The 21018-nt window shown below is 39.9% G+C and overlaps 2 protein-coding genes across 6 annotated transcripts in view; one reads left to right on the top strand and one right to left on the bottom strand.

The window, feature by feature from the left end:
- The window catches only part of KAT6B (lysine acetyltransferase 6B), a 208415-nt gene extending 202387 nt beyond the window's left edge, over positions 1 to 6028 (top strand). For all 3 annotated transcript variants that reach the window (XM_089682585.1, XM_089682583.1, XM_089682584.1), the window contains one exon: positions 762 to 6028. In XM_089682585.1, the coding sequence (XP_089538711.1) occupies positions 762 to 3523 (2762 nt within the window). In that variant the 3' untranslated portion in view covers positions 3524 to 6028. The remainder of the gene's footprint in view (positions 1 to 761) is intronic.
- A 657-nt stretch (positions 6029 to 6685) lies between these two features.
- The window catches only part of LOC149458236 (dual specificity phosphatase 29-like), a 44207-nt gene continuing 29874 nt past the window's right edge, over positions 6686 to 21018 (bottom strand). For all 3 annotated transcript variants that reach the window (XM_089682587.1, XM_089682586.1, XM_089682588.1), the window contains exons 2-4: positions 19597 to 19814; positions 18224 to 18444; positions 6686 to 10724 (exon numbers count right to left, since the gene is read on the bottom strand). In XM_089682587.1, coding sequence (XP_089538713.1) covers positions 10489 to 10724; positions 18224 to 18444; positions 19597 to 19772 — 633 coding nt within the window. In that variant the 5' untranslated portion in view covers positions 19773 to 19814 and the 3' untranslated portion in view covers positions 6686 to 10488. The remainder of the gene's footprint in view (positions 10725 to 18223; positions 18445 to 19596; positions 19815 to 21018) is intronic.

The following is a 21018-nucleotide window of genomic DNA, read 5'->3' as shown; positions in this document are numbered from 1 at the left end:
ACTAAATATAAGATGCAGCCATTCTGGAATAAGCTATTGGATTTCCTATTATCCATGGGCTTACCTATGATTATAGAACATTTGTCTGCTGTGGAAGCATGTAGAGTGGCATGTGTTTGTCATTGGAATTAGAGCATAAACTCAAAATCAGAAATGTAATATTTAATGACATTAGTGTGTTTGCACTTGAACCTAGAGATTTTTCTTCTGGTAAGGAGTATGTGCACTTGGCAGTCTGAGATGGAAGCAGTCACCACTTTGTTGTTGGAGTGATACTTATCAAAGCATGAGTTCACTTTGTGGACATTTTTTCACGAACTGTTTAGCTTTTTATGTGATTTTCAGTTTATTCTTTTCTGAACGTGGTTGTATTTCACATATGTGTCCCTGTCTTACACTCATTTGAATTGGTGTTATATACATTTGTAATGTCATCCTTAACTTCAAAACCGAGGAAAAACTGACATTACATGTAAAACTTAGCATATTTTTGCTAGGAAATTACTTAGAACCCCCAAACAATATATATCTACTAAAATCGAAGTCTCTGGAGAATAAAATGGTGGATTGTTTGTCTAGTAGACCTCAGATCCCTCCTCTGCCGTCCAAAGCAGCCGATCAAACCGAAATTGGTTTGACCAGCTGCTTTACAAGCCAATAGCTGCTTGTTTCTCAGTTTGTAGTTGTTTTTGCCTTGGCCATAATACTAATTGTTGGTGCTTTTATTTATTTCTAATTTCTGCATATTTGTTTCCACACAGATCACATAGAAGAACCCTCTCCAGAGGATTTTGTTAACAATAAAGTTCGTGAAAAAGCTGTATGTCAGCCTGTACGAAAACAGGGTTGGCCTAAAGGAGTTAAAAGAGGCCCTTCTAAGAGAAAGCATAGTGTGGATAGAAAAGCTGGCTTTAAGCTTAACCTCTATACTCCACCAGAGACACCTATGGAGCCAGATTATCAGATCCAAACTGAGGAGACTAAAGAGGAAGATGAAAATGAAGCTCATCATGAGGACCTATTGCAAGCTACTGAAGAAAATGAAACTCATGTTGAAGAAGCAAAGACCTCTTTTGCAGAGCTACCAAGTCCAAGTAGCACCAGTCTGGAAAAGACAGATGAAGAAGAAAAGAAAGACTATGAAGATATAAGACCAGAAGATGAAAAGGATGAAGATGAAGAGCAACATAAAGAGGATCAAGAAAAAGATAAAGAGCAAGATAAAAAGGTCAAAACAGAAGAGGAAGATGAAAAAGATACTGTAGAAAAAGGTGAGAAAGACCATTTAGAAGTGGAAAATGAAAAGGAGGAAGATGAAAAAGATGATGCTGAAGAGGAAGATGAAAAAGATGATGCTGAAGAGGAAGATGAAAAAGATGATGCTGAAGAGGAAGATGAAAAGGATGACGCTGAAAAGGAAGATGAAAAAGATTGCGCTGAAGAGGAAGATGAAAAAGATGACACTGAAGAAGACAAAAAGAAAATAGAAGTGGATGGAACCCAGGGAGAGGAGGAAGATATAAAGCAAGAAATAAAGCAGCCATGCATTGTGGAAGAAAAATGTGGTAATTCTGGTATGGAGCAGAAAAAAGATCTTGCAGCAGTAGAAGAGGAAGAAGATGAAGAGGAGCAGTCACATAATGAAGATCATGATGCAGATGATGAAGATGAAAGCCACTTTGATGTATCAAAGAAAGATGTACAAGGGGAAGCTTTCCAAGCATCCCTGGGTGAACAGTCTTTTTTAGAATTTGGTGTAGAAAATAGTAACCCACCTCAGTCAGATGTATTAAACCATACTCTAGTAGTGGTAGGAGAGCAGGCTGAAAAGTCACCTGAAGAAAATGAACTTCCACGCAATACACCAGAGCAAGCCATTGGTCCTGAGGATGTTCCCACAGAGGAAGTAGAGCCCGAGCTACCTCGTGAAGGTGGAGATGGATTGGATATTGACTCAGAAACTGTGCAAGCTGTTCAGTCTTTGACACGTGAAAGTGAAGTAGAAGAGGAGGCATACAGAGATTGTTCAGACACCCAGGAAGTATGTCATAGTCTGCAAACATATGCCCATAGCCCAGCAGCAAGTGCAACAGAGGATTGCCATCAGTCTGAACACAGCAGCCCAGTGTCCTCTGTTCATTCACATCCAGGTCATTCTGTTAGGTCATCAAGTAGCCCCAATGCCCCCGTTTTGGAAAATACTTATGCCCAGATCAGCCCTGATCAGACTGCCTTGCCTGTTCCATCTTTGCAAAATCTTGAAGCTAGCCCAATGATGGATGTACCTTCTGTATCTGATCACTCACAGCAGGTTGTAGACAGTGGATTCAGTGACCTGGGAAGTATTGAGAGCACCACTGAAACATATGATAATCCAAACAGTTATGATTCTGGTATGGGAGGAAGTAATTTACCCTCACAAAGCAGTTGCACGTATAGCGGGGGAATGACCTCAGCCAACTTAACACAGAGCAGCTGTGCTGTAACACAACAAATATCTGGAATGAACAATAACTGCAGCATGATTGGGTCTCCTCCTCCTAACCCCCCTTGCAATGTAAAGTCTCCACAAGCTTGTGCAGTAGATAGACCACCTAGTAGTGGCCAACAGCAACAACTTGCTCCTTGTGGAATGGCAGGAACAGGTTTCACTTTGCCAGACATCCCAGAAACTGGTGGAAGTGGACTTGGTGGGCTTTATGATAGAATAGGACAAGGGGACTTTGGATCTGGACACTACCCACAGCCCACTGCCACATTCAGCCTTGCCAAACTTCAGCAATTAACAAACACCTTAATGAATCACTCCCTGCCTTACAGCCATACCCAGGCCGTAACATCCTATGCAAATGGTGCCTCCCTTTCCTCTCCCCTGAGCAACATGGTGCAGCTGACCCAAAGTCCACACTCTGTTCCCCCACAGTCCCAAACAACAATGACTCCTTCCCCAAATCTCACACCTCCCCCTATGAACTTGCCTCCACCACTCCTCCAGCGCAATATGTCCAATGGGCAAATGGGACTTTCACATGGTCAAAGGCTACAAACACAGATGGCAGGCAAAACTCACATGTCCATGCGGACCAAAGTATCTGCATTGCCTCCTGGAGCCTCTTCTGGGCCCCATCCACCACAGCTGTATGGACACCCCCCACCTCCACAGGCTATGGCCATGCAACCTCCTTCACGTTCACTCACCATGCAGCGTGGAATGAATATGAGTGTCAATCTAATGCCAGCACCTGCTTACAATGTCAATCCGGTAAACACACTCAATGCCATGAGTGGCTACCGTGTATCTCAGTCCATGATGAACAGTGGCTATCATAGCAACCATGGATATATGAATCAGAGCCCTCAGTACCCAATGCAAATGGGCATGATGGGTAGCCAGCCTTATGCACAGCAGTCAATGCAGGCCAGCCCTCATAGCAACATGATGTACTCCAGCCCTGGGCATCATGGGTACATGAACTCGCAGATGCCCAAACAGTCACTTAACGGGTCATACATGAGGCGGTGAGCTGCCCTTACAGGTACCAGCATACCAAACCCCTTTTCCTTAACACTGCAGCAGCTGCAAAATGGAATCTGCACTACAGAACCTAACACAGACTGAAAGCAGTCATTGAAGGACACAGACTCATTCCCTTGTCCTTGGTTTTTAACATAGTTCCTTGTGCTCTTTATTCCACTCAACCTTTCATACTCAATATGCCAGTAAAGATTAGATATGTAATTATGTTTACTTTAATTTATTTTGGTTCATTTATGTTGCAGTGATGTTCAGGAACATTTGTTGGCGGTGAGAAAAGTGTTTTAGGCAGACCTTCATCATCTGTAATCCCATCAGCTGCATATTTCAGAAACACACACTTTATGCTTGATTTTTTTTTTTCCTTATCACTCATCTCCCTTCTAAGTTTTTGAGACCTCATTTTATCTTTGCATGCTTGTGAAATGTATTTTTGGGGCCCCAGGTATCCATATAACTTTCTTTTTCTCAAGCTTTTCAGTTCATTGATAGCCCAAATTGTGCTACAACGTAGTTTCTGTTTTTTGTTTTGTTTTTTGCATTGTTGCACATTTATCAGAGCTTTTTTTTTGTTTGGATTTTGTTTTTTTTATTACCATACTTTTCATTTGAAATTTGAGCAGAATAGATGTTTTCTAGCTTCTAACCAAAATGTATCCTCTGGAGAAAACGTCTGTTTGCGCTGAAGTTGAATTAAAAATAAGATTTCAGGGTAAAACTGAAAATGGTGCAATTGGGCATATCTTATTCTTGTTCTAAAGAAAGAAGTTTATTTTAAGTGCATCAAGAAGCATCATGAAAAGTACTAATACAAGGGAGGAATCCACTCAGAAAAGCTGAATGGCAAGAGGTACAAAAATAATCAATAAAGCAACATTTTGAACCATTCATGAAGAATCATTCACCTATTTTTGGGCATGACCAGACAGACAAAATGGGCTGTTTTTGTTTTTCAGTCTGACTGTCCTTGAAGGAGCAGAGTATGAGAAGTTATTATTGCAGTAATAATTCAGAATGCAAATTGATACCATTTGTTTATCTAATTTTTTTTTTCATATGTACATTTAGAGGATTTCTTTGTAGATAATGGCTACACTTGACACTTTATCAAGCAAAGATGTGGAAATTTATTTTTTACACTTCTGCTTGCATTGCGATTTTTTTCTTTTTTTCTTTTTTTTTTATTCCAATTTTCTTGCATTTTTTTCCAGGATTTTGTCTTCTTCACTAGAGGAGGAATTTGAATAAGCTGCTTTCCCTGCAGTACCTTGACCCCAGGCCTGTTCTTGTGTTCATTCACTTCAGCATCTCCTTCAGTATGTTTTGGAGAGATTTCAAAGCCAGCAATAAATGCAAAAATATTTAAGAAAGGCGTCTTTAGAAAAATTGGAAATCCGTAACTGGCATTTTTTACTTATCTCACTAGTTTTATATTTCACCATTTGTTCTACCACTTTCATCATAGTAAGTAGCTTGCAGCTTCTTTGAAGCAAGATGTTCTAACCACCTACAACATCAATATGCGTTTAAAGAACATTTTTCCTCTCACCAACTCCATACAAAGTAATTGTCATAATTTTCTTACCCAGTTGTCCCTCTCCTGTCCAAGTCTGTGTTTTGTTTTCATTTGTTTGCTGGAAGTAAGCCTTACTAAGCATGCTGCTTCTCTGTGGTGCGTGAGCTTTTTTTTTAATGTAGTATTGTTACAAGTCAGTCCTGTGCTAAACTGTAAAGCCATTGGTTAATATTTTGTTTTCTGATATTGGTCAGCCTTGTTTGAAAGTTAAAGGAAAAAAATTAAAATAAATATATTTTTGTTAATTATGAAACTGTACAAAATATTATATTGTGTTATTTGCAGGGTCCTCTTGCCCAGAGGGATCTCTCGAGTGTATATTTTTCACACCCTAGATATGTACGTGACCTTTCTGTGTCTTTGTGAGACTTTTTTACTTGTGAAAAAGGTACATCACAAAAAGAATTTTGCTGGATACTGGAAATACTTTTCACCTAGTGTTTGCCAAGGAGTCCTGAAATGGACATACGGTTAAACGCAGTTGAATTTGGTGTTACGTTGCTATTTTTTTTTAATGCCTTTCAAGCCCTCTTGCATATGAGGGCTCAATTACAAGTTTTCATTCCATCTCTAGATTTTCTATCTTTGTAACATACTGGAGTTATTTTTTAATAAAGTTTGAGAAAAAGATTAAATAAAAACCAAGAGCCGTAATATGGAAATTGTTACCAAGCACTTCGACAAGATGCATGTATAACCTATATATATTTCTTGAAGGACAGAGTTGTGTCTAGATATTTTTGTTTTATTATTATTGCCCCCTATTTTTGTGTTTGTGGACAGATGGACAGAAGCAGTTTATTATCTAGTAATAATTTGGTGTTTCGTTCTAAGTCTGTCATTTGAAAAAAGTCAAAGCAGACAAAACACAGCTGTACATTTTACTAAGAAAAATAAATTGAGGAGCCATATCTGAATTTTGTGCTTTTAGAATCTTCTTTTTCTGTTTTTGGTCATATCACAGACATTGGCTTAAGCTGTACACTGCTCTGATATGTTGCTCAATTCACTAAACTAACACACCAGGATAAGGATACTTATTTTCAAAAAAGTGAATTATTTTCAGAGTCCAATGAGACTTGAAAAGTTCAGTCACATGGCTAAAATAAAGATTCTTATCCTGAGGTTAAAGCTTTGTGAATTGAGCCTATAGTCACATTGGAATCCTGTATGCACAATTTCATTTGTATAAATGTAATGGTATTAACATGAATGTTTGGTCAGTATTAAATTAGAGTGCCTGTGTATGTGAAAATATGCCCCTTTCCTCCTAATTTGACTGGCTATATCGGATATATATTGTTTCAAATTCAAACACTGGACCTACAATACATGCAGTATACACACTGGTTACTGTTGAGTGATTGTACTTTGCTGATTATTTTATGACGAAGTAGGTTTATAAGTAGAACTGTCATTTAGCAGTGATGTGGACTGCACTGTTTGACAAACAGCCACACAGGGATATATTGGAAAAAATATTGCTTGGCAAGAATATACAAATGCAAAAAAGTCAAATATTTTTTGTATAGATGCTGTACTTCAAAGCACAAAATGAATACTTCCAAAAAAAATAATTGTTTTGATTTAATAAAACTTGTTCAAATGTGTACCACCTGTGGGAACATTCAAGGGATCGATATGATGACATCTATACCAAGTTGTTCCGTGATCATCTGTAGGTGAATGTTAAATGATCTATAAAAATGTATAATATCTCGATTAGGTGTTAAGCAGTCTAATCAAACCCTCATTCTGCTAGTGCAGCAATCCTTGAAGACAAACATTTGGAAAAGTAAAGCTATCTGTCCTTTCCTGGCAGCAGAGCTAAACCATAAAGATACCTGAAGACACAGAACCAGAAAATCTTATGACCAGCTTCATTGAAGCTTACTGTACTGGGTCCTGAGTGCACATCCTTTACCTGGAAGGCCAAACACTCAGAAAAGAACAAAATGTGATTTGTTAACTTTGAGATTTTTAGAAAAGTGTTTTTAGGCAAACAGCCAAGCTAATTGCAGGCCAGAGAAATAAATCTGCTTATCCCACACTGTGCCCCTGTGCAACGCATAATTCCAGACCTGGATTGAGAAGGTTGAATTTAGGACCACATATCTGAATGCAGTCTGTTAACCTGGATTGTGATGGTGATTTTATCCATATATCCATTGTAGAATTGTTACATATATTATGTAAGTAGCCTAACCTTACTACTTTGCCTGACCTTTTAACCCCTAAGGATGAAAGTAAAACAAATCGTAAGGAAATATATACCTTTCTGAGACCACGCTGACTTTGACATGATGCTGACATTTAATATGCTTTCACTTTTGTTGTGACAAGTTTACTGTGAGTGTCAGATCAGGCTCTACTATTGCAAAATAACACACCAGTAGATGTTCTAACCCAGGGGTGTGAAACTGGTGGGCTTCCAGCTGTTGCGAAACTACAAGTCCCATCATGCCTTTGCCCTTGGGAGTCATGCTTGGAACTGTCAATCTTGCAATGCCTCATGGGACTTACAGGTGTGGTACGTGTAAAACCTTCACACAAGGACAGGCGAGACCTAGTATCTCTCCAGCTCCCATCAATCTCCAATCTAATGCCTCATGGGACTTGTAGTTTGGCAACAGCTGGAGGGCCGCCAGTTTGACACACGTGCTAACCCTTCTTAGAAAGTTCCATTCTCTGGCCTCGGTGAAGATATGTAATTTCACTTCCTCTCCCTATAATAATTTGGTATGGAAGTCAGTGATAAAAATTTAACAAGGTTCTTATCTTGCCCACCCTATCCAACGCCTAAAAAATGTTTGGAGTTGGCTTTTATTTGTAGTCTAGTATAAACTCCTCTTAACTACCTACCACCACCCCAGCTTCTTACCTTGTATTTACACCTTGCCCCACTCCAGCATCCTACTTTCCCTTGTATCTGCACCACCTCCTTTGCAGTTTTCTTCTTCTTGGGCCAAAATCCTCTTTGGTTCTGTCTCTGCCTACACACTAAGCCCTCTTTTATAGGGCATCCCATATACATGAGCGTCTTCCTGGGACAGTGTCATAGACGTGTATGAGGGTTCAGTTCAATAGCACCAAGGGGCATTTGTACATGAGAACGAAACATTGCACAGGAAGTGAAGCAGGTGCAGGGGTAAGTAAGAAGCTGAGCTGTATGTCCAACTGCCTTCTGCTATCTTTGGCACTATAACAGGATAGCGACCATGTCTTTGGTGCTGAGCTGGTGGTCCATGGGGGTACCAAAAAGACACAGGACAGTTCCTTTAATGCCACAGTATACCTTAATGTGCGTTTAAGACTTTTTGATCCTGAGTTTATTGTTCAGGAAGGAAGTTAGCTTTACTTATTTTAATGTTTTATTCATTAAGAATATTAGCATTACCAAGGCAGCCAATACGTTAGCCTTTTTTTTTTTTTTTGTGCAACCCACATCCACACATTCCAGGTGGATAGATGAATCCTCTGCTGAGCTATTGTATTCTGACAACAGGGAGAGTTCCCTGCTACCAGAATACACTGACCAGTGCAGCTGGCAGAGCTGATAATGTGGAGATTTTCCAATAGGGTGGTTGTACAGAAGTTGATCGGTAGATTGACTTTTGTACAACCTGCCTGCCCATACCTGGATTGAAAATCGCCCGGTCCCTGCTGAACCAGTGGAATATCAATTGGCTGCCATTACTGGCCTTTTCTATAAATGCTAGTTGCCTGACATTCAGTACTTTGAATTACTGACTTAAAACATGCATGCAACCAGTCAATCAGAAGTCAGAACTTCTGCATACTTTAATGTATAATGTACTATTAGTTTCAAAATACGTTTAAGCCTTTTTTTATTTAGTTTTAGATAGAGGGATATTGATGGCAAAAAAACAAAAACAAAAACAAAAGCTTTAGCCCTTTCCACACTACCCAGAACTAAATAAACATTTTGGCTGGAATTTCCATTTTGGCTTCCTCTCCCTGACCTAACCCTCTCCTGTCCCAAGATGCATTCTTATCTCCATATATCAGTCCCTATTTATTTACATCCAGAGCAGGAATTCTGCAGTGTCCTGATCATGCCTGCACATTGCATTCATAGACCTTTTATGGGGTTGTTTTCTGAGTGTCTCTGGCCTCAGGAGATAGTCCAATAGATACCTATGACTTGCGTTCATGTAAAACAAATCGTGCCACTGAGTCCAATAACCTCTTCACGCCGGCCGAACACAAATGTGCGGCCTCCTGGCATCTGGGACTAGACGCTGAGCAGCTGCACATTTGCGTTCTATTAAAAAAGAACATATGTGCTGAGAGCACGCACCCTGCACGCTCCCAGCACACATGTCCGGTACCTACGGAAAGGTCCTGATCTCCTCTTTCGATCGGGACCTTTCCCAATCATGTCACGGCGGTCACATGATCCTAAACCCTACCTTGCCTCCAGGCTTCTGAAACCCTTAAAGGGCCGGGAGGCGCTGGCACGAAGGGGTTAAATGGAGAGGGAAGTATGCATTTGGGGATAGCGTTAGCCATATATAGTCACATTAAAAATGCAAGTTTTTCTGCATTTTTTTAGCGTTTTTGCATTAGGGTTTAGCCACGTTTTTCCACGTTTGCATTTTTTTAGTGTTTTCCACACAGAAATAAATTAAATTTTTGCTCAAAAAATGCTGGTTTACAGCGTTTAGCAGCCTTAGAGCGTTTTTACAGCTAAAAAAACTCTAGAAGCCCACTAGTTCTGTTTTTTTTGTTTTCCCAGCCAAAAAACGCCGATTAATGCCTATGTGTTCATGGACAGATAGGATAACATACTTGGGAGTTTACTGGCTGTAGAAAAAAAAAACAAAAGCCAAAAACAGCAGCTGCTAAAATGTCCAGTGTGCATGAGGACTTAAAATCAACAAAGCTGCAGCAGTGTGTTGCATTGTTGGCCATTCATAAAGATTTATTTCCAAATCTCAGATGAATGAAAAAAAAAACCTTTTGGTCACTCTGGGTTAATGTTTTAGATTTTGCACCTTAAATATGCCTCCATCAGCTTATACTGTATGTGTAATAATTTCAATATGCTTTCTGCTTTTATGAAAGGCTAGCACTATGTAACAAGCTGGCATTATAATTATGGAAGGTTCTGTTGTGTACTGCACATTTTCATAATCAAAAATGTAATGTAGTGGTAAATACATAAATAATCTGAACATATAAGATAAGAGTTTTAGCAAAACTAGTCCTGCATTGATTATATGGGGCAAAAAGATGGTAATGTCATATTTAGGTGACTGAAGTCATGCCCTTTGAAATTTGAAGATTCCCCTTGTGCCTCTTTTGAGACCTCTGATGTTGTCCTGTCTCGATAACTCTCTTGTTCTGTTCAGTGTTACTGATCCTCCTCAGCCCCATTTGTGGTAGTACGTGATTCTCTTCTCTCCAGTGCTAGCTGAATGTCCAGTTCTCTTAGCTGTTTCAGGAAGCCCCGGTTGGGAAGAATGCAGCGATGCTTCAGGACTTGAGCTATGGCATCAACTATGGTCATCTTCTCATAGATCATCAAGTATGCAAGGACAAGAGAAGCAGAGCGGCTGCGTCCCATTGCACAGTGCACAAGCACCTTACCTGTGGAAAGAAGTGGGTTATAAACCTTATTTGTGGCAAGACTTTCCATACAAATAACATCCATGTTTTTTAAGAGGGTTATTTTCCCTGGGGCCAGTTTCACACATGTACTTGGTGGTACAGTATGCATGTTGCCATAATGTGCCATCAGTGGTGCAGTGCTGTGCTGTTCATTTTGAGTGGAACTCCAACATACAAATGTGGCAGGGCACTACCACATGGACAGGACTCATCTGTGGTGTGGTGCATTAAAAAACACAAGACACTTGTCCGGTTTTATATGTGTTAGCCACCTATTTTAAATGGATGGGCTGCCCAAACAGTGCACATTGATGTGTTTGAGGCAATGCACCAAAATGTATAGACTCTAAAAGGGAACAATATTTAGATTGCTATTGCTGCCTGTGTTCACATTGGGGAGATCTACGGTGAAGACCTTATTGGGCCATGTAGTGATTGGATATCTCTCTGAGGAGAGACAATTAGCACAAAACAATTTTTTAGTAGGCCTAATGTGTTAGGTGGGGACTGATAGAAAGAATCTTCAAGATGAGAACACAGACGGCACTAAAAGCTTGACAGAGGTTCTACTCCTTTCAAAGTCTCAAAAAATATTCCATTACTGTTTGGATTTCAGCTGCAATGTGATGTAGTTGTGAGTGGCGTTACGTGGGTGTTGCTCTCATAGCGGATGTCTTCCAAATCATGCTATGTTCTTATTCTATTCCTTTGTTTTAATATAAAGGGGCTGTAATTCAGATTTCCAACAATGCCCCTTTTTTTAGTTATGTCGTTCTCAGTGATTTAATTTTCTGCTGCTGCTTTGAAAGAATTAGAAATATTTTTTCTTTTTGTTCTATTGAAAATTTACAGGATGAGTTTAGTAGAAGATTAGTTTGGGAGGAGGAAGCCAAATTTTCCATAGAAACATTGACACGACATTCCATTCAGATAATATGTTGCCCTAAAGTTTGTCTAACCAGATATAACTCCTACTGCTAGTGTCCTTAGAGGATTGACATCTCTTCACTTTGGAAAATATACCCATTTTTATGTGTATATTTATTTTCCTTTTTATCAAGAAACGTTGTCTTCAATCAAGATTAATAGCTACGCTGCTGAGCTGGGCTCGTTAAAGCTATCTAGATTGGCTAGTCTTCAGCACCACCTTGTAGGCCCATACCCAGACCCTGCTGGACCAAGGATTACAAGGCCAACCTGTAATATGGTGTTCGGTCACTTGACACTGCTTATGCCCCTCTCCAGACACCTAGTGTACTGGTTTGCTAATCTAAGAGCACTTTACAGATCCAGCCTCTAGTGTGCACCAATAGCTGAAGTCCTGCTGTGTGAGTATTCCCGCAGACAGGGCAAACATCACCTGGAATGTGATCTTAAGGCACTGGGCTCTGCATGTGGTGCTCTTTAGCATCTCAATACTGCACTTGTTAGCTGCAGAGCGCCTTCCAGGTACACCCCTAATATAAATGTTTAAGGACTTTATCCTTTATTTTTGAGCACAGTATACTAATGAGCACCACCATGTGCTGGAGTTTTAAGTGCTGTGTCGCTAATGCTTGCGTTGGACTGATGCTCTATACCCCATGTTCCCTCCTTTTGTGGCTCTTTTTTGTGTTATTACTATAGGATAGTTGGAGGTTTTCTTCTTTCTTTCATCCCTCTCGTTATTGATTAGTTTCTTACTTTATAGAACAACCTATGTAGCGGCCACCTTATCCTCGAGATATTTAGAGAATGATGGGTTACTCATCATTTTTGAATCTAAGGATATATTGTACTATACATCTACAATTTGTACCTTTGTCTCCACATTGATATAGTCACATTTTCAGCTTTCTTTCTACGATAGATTCATCTTCCGCTTTATGATAGATAAACTATCAAAGAGAACCCACTGTGGATGACAAATCGGTTTTCCCATACATGTTATCTTCAGGAATACATATTGCATAAGGTTTTTTTTGTTTGTTTTTATTTTTTTTGCGATATGAATGTGTGTGTGAAATATTTCTTGCTCTTTCAACTTTTCTAGTTTTTCTGGGGGTTTGTTTGTGGCAACCTCAGTGTGGTACCTTGTGAACTTTCTCCCAGGGGGACCGACACCTGGCGAATCACTGGGGTGCTGACAGAGGACGACAGACTGTTTTTAATGTAATACGGCTATGTTTGTTGTAACGGCATGTATTATGGATGGTCTGTGTTTTATCATGTGTTACATGATCTGTGTATACAGCTTTACATGTACATCCTTATTGTTTTTTTTATTGTATTGTGAACCTAGCTCTACCATCCTCCTCTGTAATTCTACTCCTGATGAAATATATTGGTCTGAAATGCGTTGGATATCCCACTGAAGAAGTTTTGTTTTCTCCTTACCAACAGTGGAAGAAAGAAGATGCTCTACAACATAAAGTTTATTACCTATGTTCTTGAAGATGTAGCTGCTGAGATTTGTTTTTCTAAGAGCTTTTTATTTTACTTCAGTCCTTTTTCAAGTTGCCTTAAAAGTCCAATACAACGATCAGGGGTCTTTTTCGATTCTTGACAGTTTTGGTAGGTTGGCAACAACATAATGGCTCTTGGTGGACGGGCTTCCAACAATGTTCCCTCTTTTTGAGCGTAAGGGAGTTCCCTTAGCATTGCTCTGAGAGGGTCAAATGGTTGTTGCCCAAGTTTGCCTTTGCTGACACCTTTAGTGATTTGGTCTCACTTTCACCTATTTACACCTCCTGTTCTCAGCAGCTTGTTAAAGTCCTCATTCACACGGGCGTTTTGATAACACTGGTAACGTTAGCTGTGTAAACTCAGGTTAAAAACTTGAGTTTTTCATCTTTTTTTTAGCGCTTTTGCATTAGCATTTAGCGTCGTTTTGCCGCGTTTAGCAGTGTTTTCCCTCGTTTGTGTTTTTAGCGGGGTTTTTTTTACCCAACCCCCCCAATTTTTTTTGGTCAAAAATGGCGGTTTGCAGAGTTTTACTGTGTTTTGCCACGCTTTTCAGCGTTAGAGCGTTTTTACAGATAAAAAACTCCTCTAGAAACCCACTAGTCCTAGGTTTTTTTTCCAGCCAAAAAATGTCCCAGCCAAAAACCTTTGATTACTGTCTGTGTGTGCATGGACACATAGGATAACAGGCTGGGGGGTTTACTAACTGTAGATAAAAAGGTCAAAAGCCTAAAACAGCAGCTGTAAAAACGTCAAGTGTGCGTGATGACTTATGAGTACACAAAGTATATTCTTGGTGTGTATAAGTTGCAGGCAACTCGTTGGATCTCTAACTCAGAGACAGAGGCCAGAATGGTCACTCCAGCTCATGATCTACTAACACTTTAGCCTGTTATGGCATTTGAGCACTGAACTCTTCATGTGGAGCATTCCAGCCCTCTCGTGTCCTGTGTCAGCCACAGATCACTGTGTCTCTGCTGAAGCCCAGTCTCTGATGTCTATCAGTGTATGTAAGCCTCTACATGGGGCAATAAATCCTGATATGTCTTGACAACTATGCTTCGCATTAAAGCTGTTTTAACTGCACGGCACGGCTCCTTTTCAGAGTGGTTTCACAACTGATGTCTGTACATTTGCATTCTGAGTAAACTGCTGAATGTTATGAGCTGAGAATTGTGGCCTTGGGCGCTGGGCTTTACATTGTGACATTTACCTTAGAGCCATGGCTCAGTTTTTGCTGTGTCCTAGATACTGTATACTGTCTTTCTCTAAGTGAGTTTATGGATTGAGGTTACCGCATCTTCGTATGAACCTCTTACACACTCATCTCTTTAAAACACAGAAAACAGTTCACAGGCAACTAACAGGTGATATGATGCAGAGTACAATCCAGTTTCAACACTGTGGTACAGCCTGTAAGTGTAACCCAGTCTCCTATTTATTTAAGACTGGCAAGTTGCATTAAAATGAATGTGACCAACTGTAGCTTATGGGGCGCCTTTCTCTTTGAAGATTCACACCTTTTTTATTTATTTTACCAGGGTAAAGAATTACCTGAGGCACTCAGTACAGATGTATCTTACATTAAGACAGTGCCAGGCACACATTCCTTGTTTTTCTTCCATATCTTCAGCTCATATCAATGTCTATAGCTCCACTGCTGGTGACTGAGAATTATCCAACAGGCCTCATTTCCACTTCTGACCTGTGTCAGTGTGTAAAAACCTCCCTGGATGTAGTCGGAGCTGTTAGCCTACCTCAAAGCAACAGCTTAGATCAAGAAGATGGATTCCCTATTTGTCCTGTACTCAGGACCCCAAAAGAAACACCCTGCTTCCAAATATACTATTGCTTGATGGATAAGATATCGGATTGTTAGAGCTTAAACTCTAAAGAACAAATCTACTACTGCGCTTGTATACATCCATGACATCATATTGGTGGGAGTTTCCTGAGCTTTCTGGCACCAAGCATCTGTAGCCCAGCTTTGGAAGGTCAACACCTGGTCCTCTGTCCATACCTTTTCTAAATCCAACCAGGTAAATGTCCAATCTTCTGTAGATGAAGCTTTCAGCTGCAATATTCTTGCGGCAGCACTCTGAAGTTGGGTCTTTGGACCCTTGTTGTTCCTGTTTGCCTACTTGTTGCCCAACCCTTCACATTCGTTGTTTGGAGATGTCCCAGGGTCTGTGGCTATTTTGTCTGTATCCTGTAGTGTACATTTAAGATCAGAGGAGTTTTGACTTATTTGTAAATTTCATATCTTGGAGTACAGGACACCCTCCCTTCCATTCCTTGGGTATTCTGGATTGCTTGCTACAAAACTGAGATCTCATGGAGTGGAGTAGGGTTATAGGGGAGGCACCCAGGGCATGTGTCCTCCAAAGCTTGCCAGTTTCCAGTCACCTGATGGTATGAGCCTATAACCCACAGTCTAAATATCGTACCTGTGTTCTGTACTATACTCTAAGATACAGAATTTACAGTAAGTCAAAATACCCTTTTTGTTTGCCAGAATCCAGTTCCACCCAAATGAAGCAGTATAACCTACTTATCTAATTGTATCTGATTCTGTGTCCCTTCAGCAGGAACCAGCCAACTTTCGGCCTGTGTGTACAGCTCCTTGTCCAAAAGAAACTGGTCTCCTGACCAGCTTCTGTTGAACGGGCATGCTGGAAAACCAGAATTTGATCAGCATCTGATCAATGCTGGCAGCCAGTGGCTGATGGTGTGTACTTGGCTTTAACCACTTCATGTCCGGACACTTTTACCCCCTTCCTGTCCAGGCCAATTTTCAGCTTTTAGCGCTGTCACACTTTGAATGACAATTGCGTGGTCATGCAACACTGTACCCATATGAATTTTTAAGCATTTTTTTGAGACAGATAAAACTTTATTTTGGTGGTATTCACCACTGGGATTTACATTTTTTTGCTATATAAATGAAAAAGTTTGAAAAAAAACCTTTTTCTTATAAAATTTTGCAAATAAATAATCTTTCTCCATAAATCTTGGCCAAAATGTATTCTGATATCTTTAATAAGAAAAAAAAAGTTTATAACCAAAAATTTGAATTTTTAAAAAAATGTTTTTTACATTTGTATTTTTTATTTGTTTTGGGGTTTTTTTTAACATACTGTCACCCTAGCAGTACAGTGTCACCATGGTGACACTGTACTACTTGTGGGGGGTGATGAAGATTTTTTTTTTTTTTTTTACACTGATTGCTTTTACACCCATAATGGCTGTAAAAGCAATCATTTCTCCCTCTCTCTGGCTGCATTTGCAGCCATTGAGAAATACTGTGTGAGCTGTGATTGGTCACAGCTTGTCACATGGTACAAGGCTGTTGTGAATGGCCTTGTACCATGTGATCTCTGTGATCATTCACAGATTTCACACGTAGTGAGCAATGATGTCAGAAGTGACATCTTGCTTACACCTATTCATGTAATCACTGATTGGCCAATCAGTGATCACATGATCGGGACCTCACACAGATCGATCTTGGACACAGCGGGCACCGGATCGCGGTGCCGCACGCTCCCAGGGAGCACGCACAATCCAAAATGGCGGGCGCCATTTATGAACGGCAACCACCCCTACACTGCCACCGCCCGGCCGTTTATATACAGCGGCCAGACGGGAGGTGGTTAATGAACTCTGAAGAAGAAACTGATTTGATGTTCAGTAAAAAGACTTATCTCCATTATTTTTTTGCTATCTGTGTACCATTGGAAAAATTTCCTAGAGATACAAGATAGGATAGCTGTCCAAGGGGCAAGTGCTCCTATTGGATATCTCCTCATGTCTTGCTCTGAGGACAACTCTATTGCTACTGAAACAGAAAATGAGTGAAAATCAATCATTTTAGACATCAGTACCAAGGGGCGAATCTCCCCATTTGGGACACAGACAGCAATACAAACTTGACAGAAGCTCTAACCCTTCCACACTCACTAAAATAAAAAAAAAATACCTAGGGACACACTTTACAGGACGATTTTACATTTTAGTATCGAGTAAACCTACCTGAGTGTAGCCTGCCTGGGAAAATACTTTCCTTCCAGATCCTTCAATCTTCATTGGATAAGTAAAGCATATCAGTTGGGGGTCCTCTTTCCACTGCTCATGAGTGTTACAGCTCCATTCATTCCTATGAAAAGCCATGGCAACTGAAGACCACCATGGGTATGGCTCATCTGTAGGAATGAGTGGAGCTACAACGTGCATGTGCAGGAGGAAGTGGACCAAGCTACCATGTTTTTCTTGGAAATGTTGTTCAGCACAGGGAAGATTGTGGAGAAGAAGTTTGTGTTTTACCAGGTAGGTCGCACTTGGGACAAAGAGGGGGGTGGTTACTTGAACAACAAAAAAAAAACCTGCAACTTTAGTTTTAATATTTTTTTTTTTTTTTTTTTAATGCAGTGCACCACGATGCATGACAAGTGCTTGATGGTGAGCTGCAGGGCAGGTGTGTTGCCCACTATTGTAGATTTGTGCATTAAGGTGCCATTCTACATTAATCCCTCAGTTTGTGCATTGTGGTAAGACATGCATTTTACCTGTGCACTGCTGCAGAGGGCACAGGTCTGAATAGGCCCTAACAGCTTTGTAGATGAAAGCAGAACTACATATGCTATGATCCTATGTTACTGTCAGGACATGTCTAATAGAGGGCGAAAGATAACTTCACATGATGATGAGCCTATTCATCCTATTTTATATGTCAAACAATGTAGTAAACTGAAAACACAGTGGAATACTTAAAGCTTGCTTTCTTCTGCCACTCTACACCCTACTATCCTCACTAATAACTGGCTAGCCTAGGCAGGAGAAGAAAGCACTTTTTTGGAGTTGGACACTGACACTGAGATTGGTCCAACAGCCATGACCAATGACTTTTAAACGCGGTTTTGCTTAAAATAATGAGCAGTATAGCAATGCCCTCTATAGGAGGTAAATAACGATATAGTTTTTTCAGAATGTAAATCGCAGATGTTGCACTGTGACAAGGTATAAGGTTTCAGACTTACTGCTGGGGTTGCTCAGGGCCTTGTGGATGAATTCCGCTGCCGGGTAGAAGAACTGGCTCAGGTTAAAGGTGGGCAAGTCATCTGCTTCTACCCCATAGTATTCAATAGGCATATCACTGTAGTATTCTGTTCCAGTATCCACATTCCAGCGCCCATGTGCTGCGTTTACAATGTGTGTGAAGCCACTTTTTTCCAAACCATAGCGGTCCAGAGCAGTTTTTCTGTAAAACCAGATTTAACATTATACATAAACATTTTAGTCAAATTTTACAATACAACACGTGGTGGATAAGTGCAGTGGTGCACTTATCAAGATAACAATGGACTGCCAGCTGGAAAGGTACAATTTCAACTTTTATATATATAAATGGGGGTGGCTGCTTACATTTTGTGATCCTGGCAGCTAGGTCACTGTAATAAACATAAAATTTTGTACCCAGAAACGTGTTTTTTTTGTTTGTTTTTTTTTTCATAAAGTAAACTTGTCCTTGGATAAATGTGGGGGCTGCCATTTTTCAAAAAAAATAGAAAGCTAGTTGCCTGGTTTCAGTAACTTCTAAGTCATGGACCTGGAACAAGTATTATCTCCACCTGAGAGACTTAACTGCCAGACAAATTACATTTTCATAAGTCCACAATGGCAGCCACCACTTTTCCATAAGGACAGGTTTCCTTTAAAGTGTTACTAAACCCACAACAATAACATCAGTCTGTATATGCAGTAAAGTCTGCTTGTTATACTCACTGTGGAACCTAAAGGTTTAATCCTCTGCATTGTGTAAAAAGGCTGTTTGATCCTGTCTTCTCTGATCCTCCCCTACTTCAAGTGTCCCCCTCTTATCTCCTGATAAGACATATTATGTGGAGTCACTTTGCACATGCTTAGTTTGGTGTGTACTGCTAGAGAGGCTTTTTTTTTCCTCAGGAGAGTGCATGTCATCAGCACAGGGCCAATCAACACTGTCCAGACAGAGGTGATGGGTTCTGCATCCTCCTAGAGCAGAATGAAAACTCCTACAAGCTTTAACAAATAATTGCAATTTCATGTTCTGTGTACTGTGGGAGACCAGATATAGTGAATGCAGGGTCCTGATTTTAGTAACACTAAGTCTGCTCTTGCTGTTCTGGTCGCTCTTATGCAGCACAGTATTACCAGCCTTTCTGAATATTTTTTTTTAACCTATGAAGCCTGATTCATTATTGTGTAACTGCCTGGGGTATTCTGGGACTTCAGCAATAAGCAAATCAATTTAGGATTCTGAAATTTCTTATTCAGAGCTTTAAAAGCTATAAATATCAGCATGTTTGAAGCTAAGCTGTGCAATCAATATATACTTTTATAATAATTTAGGCGATGTCATATTCATACTCACTCATCTCCAATGTGAAGATTGGGGAAAACTTCATTGACATGTGTGAATTTGGCTGCTCCATGCCAAAACAACCTCTCCAGCTCAAATGCCCCTGGAGTGCTGTACCCGGTGTCAGGATCTACAGCGACCGCTGCATAGGCATTGCGCTTCTTCTGGCTAGTGGTGTTTGCAGGCATCGTTACTTGGGCTACTGACTAGGTACTGTATCGCTGTGGTCCCTACGCAGATGAAAAGCTAAGTATTAGTTACAGAGTTATGTAAGATGAAAGAAGACATGAGTCCTTCACACTTCTGCTGTCAATGTAGAATGTCATGTGTGCCATTTGTTAAACGTCATCTTTATCATTTCTCTAGGAGATAATCATCTGCTGAGAGCTAAATATTGAACACAAATACCCCTTAAGAAAGCCATGTGCTACATATTATAAAACACATTATAGAACTTCCTAACCTGTCCCAGATTTAATAAAATAGTTCAGAAAAAAACATCCCCTCCTCCCTCGCCCCCAAAAAAACTGTACTAGTAATGTATAACAGGAGTAGGTTGATAAACAGACATACACTGTTTTATATACAGTATGTTCAGAGGATTGTAGCGCATAATACAGTTATTTCACAAGTTCTTCCCATTCCACAGTAAGTGACAGATTTATTTATTTTTTATGAAGCTCAACATAACTTGCCTGCAGCTCTCAGGAGATCCTAAGCACCCAACATCAACATTTGTTGCCAATCTACACTAGGGCATGATATTTATAGCAAAATGTGCTTTATCCAGGTTTGCACATAAAAATGTCCTTCACTTTCTAAATATCTAAGAAATACATATAGACTGTCACTTTTGACCTTCTAAACACGCTAGTTGCCTGGCTGCAATAGGTGCAGCTCGTCTGCATCCTTGTTCTGAATCCATGACTTTGAAAGTGTGGACGCCATTGCATCAATATGACGGCCTGGCAACTAGAACACAGTCATATAACAACCATCCTTATTTCCACATTAGAGCAATAAGTGGTGTTTAAATACATGATTTAGGAGAAAAAAAAGTAATTCCAACTCTGAAAATATTAAAAAAAGCCCTTTATTATTTGCAAAATCAAATATTGATACTATAATTTACTGTGAGGATATCTACAGTATATATGTATAGTATAAAATATTCTTATCACCTCTTTCTCATACCCTACTGCTATTTTGTGTTTTTTTATTTTTTATGCATTTATAGGTTGTTTCTGAATTCATGTATAATGATTTTTTATTTGGTATTATTCACAAGATGTAATTAGCAGCGTTATATAGAAAATAGAATCCTGTACTTCCTGAGGCAAATTAAATCCCCTCAACATGTCTAAACACATGTTAACACAAGTGCATTTAAATGCAGGGGGAAAGTCATTTGGGAAGCAGAAAATTTGTGTACGT

The sequence above is a fragment of the Staurois parvus genome, unplaced genomic scaffold, assembly GCF_062004578.1.
Source record: "Staurois parvus isolate SC_StPar_1 unplaced genomic scaffold, SC_StPar_1.0 ptg000291l, whole genome shotgun sequence".
Taxonomy (NCBI): Eukaryota; Metazoa; Chordata; class Amphibia; order Anura; family Ranidae; genus Staurois; species Staurois parvus.
This window is presented reverse-complemented; position numbering and strand designations above follow the sequence as displayed.